The 10,307-nt window shown below is 43.4% G+C and overlaps 1 protein-coding gene across 2 annotated transcripts in view; it reads right to left on the bottom strand.

Annotated features, from left to right (window-relative positions):
* Window positions 1-2,757: 2,757 nt before the first annotated feature.
* MINAR1 (membrane integral NOTCH2 associated receptor 1) overlaps window positions 2,758-10,307 on the bottom strand; it is an 18,781-nt gene continuing 11,231 nt past the window's right edge. For both annotated transcript variants that reach the window (XM_065847718.2, XM_071814033.1), the window contains exon 4: window positions 2,758-6,722. In XM_065847718.2, coding sequence (XP_065703790.1) covers window positions 6,525-6,722 — 198 coding nt within the window. In that variant the 3' untranslated portion in view covers window positions 2,758-6,524. The remainder of the gene's footprint in view (window positions 6,723-10,307) is intronic.

Here is a 10,307-nt window from a genome sequence, read left to right as displayed (position 1 = left end):
GGGACAACATGCACACCGCTTCCAAGCTCAAAATAAGAACATAAAACAGAGTAATTTTGTTGTGAAGAGCAGGGTTTGACATTTTTCTTATAGCACCAGCAATCAGAACTGCATGTTCTTACCTGAGGAGTTCACCCGTTTATTTTCACCTTGAATAAATAATTTTTCCAACTCTCTGATTGCAGAGACTGGCCTGGAAATGCAACTTCCACAAAGCCCAACATGAAACAAAAGTCACCGTCGTGATACTGCCATTTCCAAGGTGGTCTCATGATGTTTTGGGGATGGGTGAGAGAAAGGGCCAGGTCCCACTTCCTTAAGTGCTGGCAACCCCAGCAGTGGGACAAGACCTTGGACCTCAGTGGACTTTCAGCTGAGGCCAAAGCTGATATGTTGATACATCTTCTGTTTACAGAGGAAAACTGGTTGACTTTAAGAAAAGGCAAGATCTGAGCCTGCACTCTATGCCCAGACACTTGCTTAGTCCCAAAATCCACAGATCTGGGATACAAGAGGGGAAGGAGAAGCAGGATTTGGGATGGGTAACTGGGATGCATCTGTCACAAAACTAAAAGCCTCCAGCCTCAGCAGCAACTGTGTCTCAAGACACCTTTCTCCACACCATCTTTCCTCATCCCTATACTGCATTAATTCTCACGGACATCTTCCCTTCTTCAGTGGAGAACCTTGCACATCTCCTCATCGCATCCATTGCTGATCCACCAGGACCAGCAATGCTCAGTGGCACCATGCGCAGGTCAAGCACAGTTGCTTTCTTGTGCTGGGCTCATCCAAAACCATTCACTAGTCGTCCTTAAAAATCTCAGTCTATTGCTCCTGGGAAGGATTCGATGTACTGTTGCTTTTGGAAAAGCTTTGTGGCTCTCCTACATGTAATTTGTGCTATATTGCAGAAAACAAATAAAACCACATGCAACTTACTTATGGGAGGAGCTTGGCTGCAGTCAACCCACTTATTCCTTTTTTGAAGATTTTTTCCAGCTTCTAAGTGGACTGTGAAGATCGATGTAACAGCTTGCAAAGAGATTGAGTGGTCCATGTTCCCAGAAGTCATCCAAAGTGACCCAGCTTGCTGGAGAACTAACAGCAAAGCAGCACTTTGCCAGATTTAATGCTCTTTCCTGAAAAGATAACAAAGAAAAATAAGATTAATGGAAGTATCTCATCTTTGTAATTACTTCCACAGGTGTTTGCCTTTTCCCAAAGTGCACACCAATAGAACTGACCTTTCCTTTCAACAGGATCAAGCTGCTTTGCGCAGACTACAGGCTGCCTTTTCTTCCATGTGCAGATTCAACAGGATGGAGTCACAGGAGCATCTCAGAGGGCAGAATATGGCCCTGAGATCCAATGTTTTGCTTGTGACTCTTTTGTGCATCAGGCAGAGCCATTCATCAAAGCTATATCTGAAATAAAGAATTTATTCAAGTGGTACATCTAATTGCTGCGAGCAATACATTCAGAGCAGCACAGAGAGCACGGGCTGCATCTTGGTCACTGATTCAGCATTGAGTGCAGGAGCTTTCTTGTACCTTGAGACTCAGTGACTCTTATCCAGCAGCTACTGCAGAAACCTGGCAGTTGCCCCATTTTCCAGCACAGCGATGACCCAGATGAGGTCTATATATCCTCCATATCCAGCTTCTTGGCTGAAGAATGCTGTGCCAGAGAGCTTCGGATTTTTTGGCATGAGCCTGGTCACATTTAGCATTTTTATGAAAGTTCCTGCTCTGGGATTCACGCTGTAACATAAAAAATCCAGAGGGCACTTCTACTTGTAAGCTTCTGGGCTTCACGGGTACAAGAGAAAAACCTGAAACTGATGCAAATCAGGAAAACATTTCCAAAAATGAAACCAATGCTAAATTGTGAATCACAAACCCCCTACCAAGCGGACCTGTCATGGTTTGCAGCCTGACTGACAATATGTGAGCACCAGGGGGTCCGGCTGATGTCCCAGCCCCACAGGGTGCACTTGGCAGTCTCCATCCTGACCAAGATGGCTAAAGCAATGCATCAAAGGTGCTTATGCGGTAGAGACAAGGAAATCAAGACCTTGCATTACTACATTTTCATGGGATTGTTAGTTATTTATATATGCCGTCTTTTCTGTTGCTCCCCTTTGCAACCTCTGATGGTGGATTACCTCTGGTGGTGGGCTCAGCTCTATCTTTGTTTCAACACCTGGAATTTTAAGATGACCTGGTTTTGCAGTTAACAAGTCAAAAGCAACAAATTAAAATCACATAGAGATCCTAAACGAATTGATTGCCTGATGATAGGTGACTATAAATAGTTATCTACTGACATAAAAGTGACAGTGGTTGCATAAACATGTAGGTGAAATAGATACCAAAATATTAGGCATGACCTTGTTTAAACAGTTGATATGGAAAAAATCAGTCATGAAATAACCTATAAAATGAAATATTGTGATTAGTGTCAAGAGCTAAGCTCCCAGAATCCCAGACATTGTGACGCAAAGGAGCTTTTTCAAGAAGCCAAACAAATTCATTTTTCATTATCTCGTGCTATCTTATTATTTCACAAGTGAGAAATCCATTAGCAATTCTGCCAAGAACTAGATAGGCTGCTTAGTTAATCTAATACTGAGGCACTCACAACCCATGGCGATCTTGATGTCCCTGGGATACACACACACACACACACACACAAAAAGAGGAAAAGCAATGGAGTAATAAATTATTATGATTGTTTCATTAAAACTTAGGACACTGTAATTTTGAAGTTTATTTGGTATTATATTTAAATGAACCAAAAGGCAACATTGTACAGTAACTTTATAAAATAAAAGTATTACATAGTACATTAACCAAAGCCCCATTAAAAAAAAAATCCTAAAAAGTAATGCGGGGCAGATCCTGCTCTTGCTTTTCTGCACACATGATTTATTGAGCTGATTTCAAGCAGCAGTCTTGTTTTAGGAAAAGCAGATGGGATTTGCCCCCCAAATGGAGTACCTTGTTTCATAATTCTTGCAGTTTCATTTTATCATGTGTAATATATCAAGTTTATAAGGCATAAATATGAAAAACAGTTCAATATGCTCATCATGATTTTAATTAATACAATCTAGGACACTTTTTTTCAATCACACTAAGGATTACACTGTACCTATAGCTTTAATTTGTTTGGGGATTTTTTTAAAATACAAAAGTCTATCATATAGTATACAGTATATACTAGTTGACAACTGGTTCACAAGGTCAATCACAATATTCTCGCAGGTTAATACTGTCAGGATTTCACCCGGTTTGTTTATTCTGTGCCAAACCGCAGGGCCCATCTTTCCCATGTTGCTCTCCTCTGGCAGCAGCATCCCAGCGCTCCATCCCCTTGCCTATTTTAAGCCGAAAGCTCTGTGCCAGATGTGAAACCCGCTGAGAACAGCTGGGGATGCACATCCCAGCGGTGCCGAGGGGATGCTGGAGGCAGCCGAGGAGCGGAGGAGATGCCGAGGCAGCGGCTCCCGGCGGTATCTGCGGAGCAGGGCGGCAGGGAGCCAGGCTGTGCTTCCCCTGCTGTGCTTCCCCCGTTCCCCTCGGGCTCCCGGGACTGTGGAGACGCCCCCAGAGGTTTCAGGAGCCAAATCAAGCTCCAAATGGGAGAGGGATCTGTGCCAAACCAGGGGTGCCACAGGCTGCTTGTACAAAGTGAGGATGGGTGAAAGCACCTCAATAAATTAGGAGCAGCGTGGATGCTTGGGATGCTGAGTGCTTGGTTTGAGCCAGCTCCACATCACCCATGCCTCCATAGCCTTCCAGATCCTTCCCAGGATTTTGGTCATCTCTAATGCAAAGACTCATCCGGTGCCAGCTGGATGAGTCTCACACAGAGGGAAGGGAAAAAATAAAAATAAGAAAAAAAAAAAATCCTTGCACAAAGAAAACAGGGGTCCTTACATCTTCTCTAATGCACCAGTGCAAGCCAACTGACCCCTGTAATCAATAACTTCTCCTGCACCCTTCTCACATCTCCACTTAAACATTCAGATATTTTCTAAAATCAGATTACTGAGATGCAACAGAGGAAGTGCTGCTGATTTTGGGCTGGGGGGCAGCAGGGCCAGACCACTCGTGTCAGCAGAGGGGCGCTGGCGAAGGCAGAGGGTCTGCCTGGTGTCCGTCCCACACCCATCCTGCCCCTCCAAGGGACAGGTCACACACGGTGAGGGCAGATGGGGACTGACACTGTGCCACCACAGGGCCACGCTGCTCTATCTGACAGCCCCTCATGTTTGCTATTGCTGGGGCAAGGAGGGATGTAAAACGGCTTTCTAACATTACCTGGAACCAGGAATAGATTATTTATTTTTTACATATACAATCTACATAAATTGTGCATAAGGTGAGCTGCAGAGAAATAACCTCTGGAGTGTATTCACATGTCTAATATTAGACATCTTGCTGGCGGCTCTGAACCATCCCCAGAGGTTTCTCTACCTGTCTATATTTACTACATACAGATCCTGAGCTCCTAAACTCAGGTTCTCTGAATCATACCATAACCAAAGGCAGCCTAAAATAGACAGTGTGAATTGCTCCCTCCCTGCTGTGACTCTATCCTGCAGCATCTGGGAGGAAAGAGAAATAATCTTGGTATTAGGAAGGGGCCAAAGCTACAGAATTTGTGTCAGGATGCAGGCCAGGCAGGCACAGGATTTGGTCCAGGGGCTTATCCTTGTTTTGTATTTGCTGATGGGTCACCCAGCCCTGTGCTTACATTTGTTTTTTTCTGACAGATCAATGGTCCCAGGGATCACCTATCCCTAAATAAAATACAGCACACGAGCTGCACATAAACAGCTCTCTGGCTGCAGGAAAGAACTGACACGCATCTACACACACAACAAAGCCTTCACCTCCCACACACCCTTTCCTCACTACTTTTTTTAAACCAGCCAGAAACAAACAGCGAGTGCAGCACATCCCAGAGAGCTGGAGGAACGAGCATCCGATGCTTTCCCAGCTGCTGTGTCATCGTGTAGTGGGCTGCTTCTGAAGGAATCAGATTACCTTACCTAAATAAAGAGCATTCACTAAAAGAATCTCCTTTCCCTTAGAGGACTAGCAAGATCACATTATTTCCTGAAAAAAAAAAATATATATATGTATATATATATATAATTTTTTACTGTTTTTTTTCCCTACCATCTATACTTGACCAAAGAGTAATACTGTCTGCGTATTTGCTTTCACTAACCATGGCAAGAAATTTCTGTCATAGCTTGAGAATTCCTTTGAACCTGCTATTTGCATTTGGGATAAAGCATAAAATGGACTTTTCCTATGGGATACAGACTGCTTGCTGTCCGGTAGAGTCAACCATCATTCTTAAGTACATTAGCAAGAGGGAAGCAAAAGATTTCCCCATGCCAAATGCATTGCATTAACAGCAAGTTTCCACTAGTGCTGAAAAACTGTGCCCTTAATATAAGCGCTCAGTAACCACCAGCCCTGCTGTTTGAGGAGCACTCTGAACTGTATAGAAGGCTTGCGGGAAAAGAACTTCCATTAGTACCCATTATGCTGTGATTTATGTTGCGGGCTTAAAATAGCAAAATTAAACAGTGCTATTTAATCTACAGTCTAAAAAAAGGCACACAGACTTTGTGAAAATAAATTATAACTGTTCAGATTACATTTCCAAGAACTTTAACAGAGCGTTGCTTTGATTTGCCAGCTTTGCTTGCTGGCAGGAGTGAAATTGAGACAATTTCACTGTCTGCGGAGGTAAAGAATACCCTTTTGGCAAGGCAAGTTTGCCAGCTCTATGCAAATGTTATTCAACAGAAGCAACTGAAACCTCTCGTGATTGCTTTAAAACATAATCTTTTTGGTCTGCAGCACATTGCACTTATCTAAGTACTCAGTGATGATAGAGTGGGTCTTAGGGCAAGACCAAATACAAAGAGCCCTTTTTAATCTGAACATAGGAATGAACTCTGTTCACAGCTACGCAGTCTGCTTTCAATCAAATGATCACGAAATACAGAAATACTATAAAATAAATACATTCAGAGTTTTCTACGTTGTAGGGAGCTTTAAGACTTTCCTAGCTCCCCGATCTAATGCATATAGAACATTCCCTTCTATACAGTACTACCTCCATGTACCCATACTTCTGTTGAATGCAACATAGCTCAGACAACTTTCCTCTTTTGCCTGGATTCTCATCAGTCTCTGATTCTGTAAAACATTATGTTGTTTCTTTAGGAAAAAAAAAATATTGCACCTTCAAAAATGCATAAAAATTTAACTGAGTTCCCATTAACTCCACCGCACAGTCTGTTATTTAAAATAATACTTTCCAAAAAAATGTTTCTCTTGTTGTTTTGCCGGCATTCACAGCATTCTCCATCGGGATATCCTCAGAACGTTCTTCCTTAGCAAACTCCTTACAGTTTTGCCATCAGAGGTTTGAAAGACAGCATGAGAGATCTGAGATACACATGGCTGGGAGTCAAGGGTCTGTCTGCGAGTTCAGGACTTCATTGTACAAATGGGAACTACAATCACCAGAATAACCGTACAAGCTGCTGCTGTTATCAGGGCAGCTATCTTGCAAACCTTTGCTCTTCTGAACTCGGCTTCTTTGCGTTTTAATAAGGAATCGTAGCCAGGAGTATAAATGTCTTCCATCCAGTATTCTAAGTTGTTTGGGTTTAAAGATTCTTGAGTCTAAAAAATTAAATGGAAACAGTTGTTAATTGTCTGGAATCTGCCATTAACAAAACAAATAAATAAAGCAGATGTGCCTGAAGGCCTCCCAACTGCATCTGGGTCTGCATCAGGATAAAGTGGGTTATTGTCACTTCTCACATCCCTTCAACTCCATTGTTTCTGGTCCCAGTTCCACAAGACTGACGAAAGTGGCAACAAAATACTGCAAAAAATAAACTCCTGCAACAGTATAATTCTGCAGCAAAATCCCTCACACACTCCTGATTTGTCAGAAACTTCGTCATCACGGATGGCATTTAAATAAAGTCTCTTTAATCTGCTAGACAGCAGAGATGTCAGCAACTACCGGTCTGTTACTGCTTTTTAAATTATTAAAGCCCAGCTGATGGGAAGGGTTCTTAACACATCCTCCTCACGCACTACATTTTATAACGCTAACCCTATTTTTGCTACCATGACTTGCTCACAGGGTACAACTGCCCAGCCCCATCAGCACAGAGTGCCTCTGGAGGGGACATTCGAAGACCCCTCCGGAATGACAATGCTGGGGGCACCAGCCCTTCATTTCAGGCTGGGAATACACAATCACAGGTGCCGAACAGCCCATGCAAGTGGGATTTCTATGAAATCAATCACCCAGGACAGATTGATCCTCAGCTTCAAGCTCTCCTCCCAGATCCATCTTCCGAAAATCACTTGGGTGCATGATGCTGTCTCAGATTTACGAGCAATAGGAGAAGGGGAACTGGACACCCAGCATAAGATTTGCTGCCCCACAGTACATGCTTTGGACCCTTCAACAGATGAGACCATTTACCCCAATGATGGCAAATGAAGGCAATATTCTGCCCGTTGCCAAAGTCTGAGTCTCTCTGGGTTGCAGGCTATTTTAAAAGTATCTTTAAAATTAAAGACTTTGCCCTCCCATTCCACACAGGAGGGAAAGAAGGAAAAAAATAAAAGGAAGTGAAGGAAATCTGAAATCAGAAAATTAAAGGCAACCTGGGGAACTTTATCAGTGTCTCCATCTGAATGTTTTCTTTTTCTTGTTTTTATCTTTTAGTTTTTTCTTTCTTAGAATTTAGCTCCTCAAGGTTTGCATTTTCACCTTGCCTGTTTTTTCCCTTCATCCTTTCTGTTAGAGAGAACAGGGGAAAAATGGGGGAAACCCAAACACTAGCCATTCTATTACACTTACCAGCAGAAAGGAATAAAGCAGAAAGAACATTTTAAAAAATAATAGCTTTTTCTTGAAGCTGTCTCCTGTGTCTGGGGCTCCAACGGGCCACTTCTTTCAAAAATCATGAAGATTCCCACATAAAAATGTTCTAGTGAGGCTATCCTAACACATTGCACTTCTGGGCTTGTATCAGACTTGATCCAAAGCTTGTTGGACTCCGCACTAAGAAACTCCAGCTGACTTGAGAGGGATTTGGGTAAGCCTTTAATTGGCTAATTCAGATTTTGTGGCCACGAGCTATTGGCTGGAACCTTGCTTTGCCTGAAGGCAGTGGTTGCTTTATGTACAACACAACTACTACAAGAAGTGATTTTATAACTACCCCAGAAGTAAGCATTTTAAACTGAGCAACGGTTTTATGATCACTTAATTGAGATCTCTGTGATAGCATCAGTATGCTGAAACAGAGACCATCAGCTGAGTCTGAGATTGTACCATTTGGGCTCTGAATGACAGATTTCTGAGAAAAATCGGCAATCTCTAAAGGCATCACAAAACGGCCTGACAATGTTTCGTCCCAGTGGATCATCACACACAGAGCAAAGAGATGAGATCTCACACAGACCCCACACCTGGGACAAACATTGGCCTGACTGTAGCTTCGCAATTTCTTTTTTCGAAGGAAAGCCCAGCAGACTTGTCAAGTGCCAGGAGAAACTTTAAATAAACAAAAGTAGAAAAACCCCAAAGATAGTGATGCTATGCTTCAAGGAAATAACAGTTTTGGACCTCTCTGCTTTGGTATTGACCTTTTAACTACTTCAGAAGGAAGATGCATTATTAAAAAGGCCCATTACTGTTAATCATCTTCCTTTCCCATTTCATGGCCAGACACAGGAATGTTCATTACAGCATAATGTATTTACATTCAGTTCTAATAAACTTAATCACTGAGAAAAAAACCCCACTCATCAGTCTGTGTCTATTTTTTAAGTTTGTCAGTAAGCTCTATTATGAAGTCTAGACATGGGCTTTGCGGAGTAGATGCAATTCTGACAGTCCTTTCGGTGGGAGCAAATCACACCAGTAAAGTTTCATCACCTTTATCCTCAAGATAAATGATGGCAATAAGCCGATTTCTCTGGTTTGCTCATAGTCGTGCAGAGCTGCTTACAGGGAACGAAAAAGCCCTGCGAGGAGCAGATGGAGAACACTTCCCCCAGGGGAGCTTTGCCTCCAAATATCACCTCCCTCGTTGTCTCCGCGCAGCAGGTAAGGGATGCTTTGCAACTGCCTGCTCCAGAGAGGCTTCTTTCAGCCTATCCCTACTCTAGCATACAGTCTGCAATGCCAGGGTGAGGAATTTAGTAAGTCTTCTAAAGCTTTTAAGACCCAAAATACAGCAGGCAGCTGAGGCGTGATGCAGCCTGGTCCCTGTGCTATGAAACTTCTCTCCGAGTGCACTTTACCCACAGCAAGGAGCAGGGGCTGCTGAGGGCAGGGAAGTTTGTATGAGTCAATCCAGGAGGTTAAGTTGTTGTGCACAAATTCCTGCACAAATGCTCCTGGGAGTTGCACTGCAACACTGTGCGGGTGATGGTTTTAATTCCAAACCAGCTAACGCAGGGTCCTGAGGCACGGCAGTTCTCCTTGGGCTAACCAAGTCTTTCTCATAGCATCCTGATGCTCTCCTAGGGCTTAGTCTGAAGGGTTTGGAGCTGAGTTAGGTACCTGAGCACCAAGCCATCAAGAGCCTCAAGTCTCAGGCTTTTACATGCCACCTTCCCCGGCAGACAGGCTTTGGAGACAAGCAGACTCCATCCTCGAGTATGGCTGCACAGCACAGACTGCTGATCCCAGAGCTGGGGTAGCGCAGTGCTGGTGAGCCCTGAGCTGTAGGTCAGTGTAACCCAACTGCTGCCAAGCCTGCAGCCAACTGAGGCAGCTTATTCTGCTCTGGGGCACATACACACATGCAACGAGGCCAAAATGCCTGAGGTTGGCACCAGTCCCCTGCAAGCTGCTGCATAAATGCATACACACAATAAACAGTGATCTACACATCACTGTGGATTTCATTAGGTGATGTATTTTGTGTTTTATGACCAAATGCAGCAACATCTGTTTGATCTTTACACATTTTGGGTGTCATTCTTCATGGTTCCTCTTTAAACCTGTGCTCGGATATCTTCCTTCCAAAAGATGTCTGCATTTAGCTGGTTAGACAGCGTATCCAACGTGGGCGCTCAGTCCTGGATCTAGGCAGGCCATTATATATCAGGAATGTGATTTCAAATACACCAGAGTTTGGGAAAATTTAAATCCAAAGTTTGGATTTGTCTCCCAGTAACTTGCTCTGCTTGTTGCAGAAGGGTCTGCACACCTCCAAGCTGAACTAAAAT

This window comes from Patagioenas fasciata, chromosome 12 (genome assembly GCF_037038585.1).
Source record: "Patagioenas fasciata isolate bPatFas1 chromosome 12, bPatFas1.hap1, whole genome shotgun sequence".
NCBI classification, from domain to species: domain Eukaryota; kingdom Metazoa; phylum Chordata; class Aves; order Columbiformes; family Columbidae; genus Patagioenas; species Patagioenas fasciata.
The sequence above is the reverse complement of the archived record's forward strand: the minus strand, read 5'-3'. Positions and strand labels throughout refer to the sequence as shown.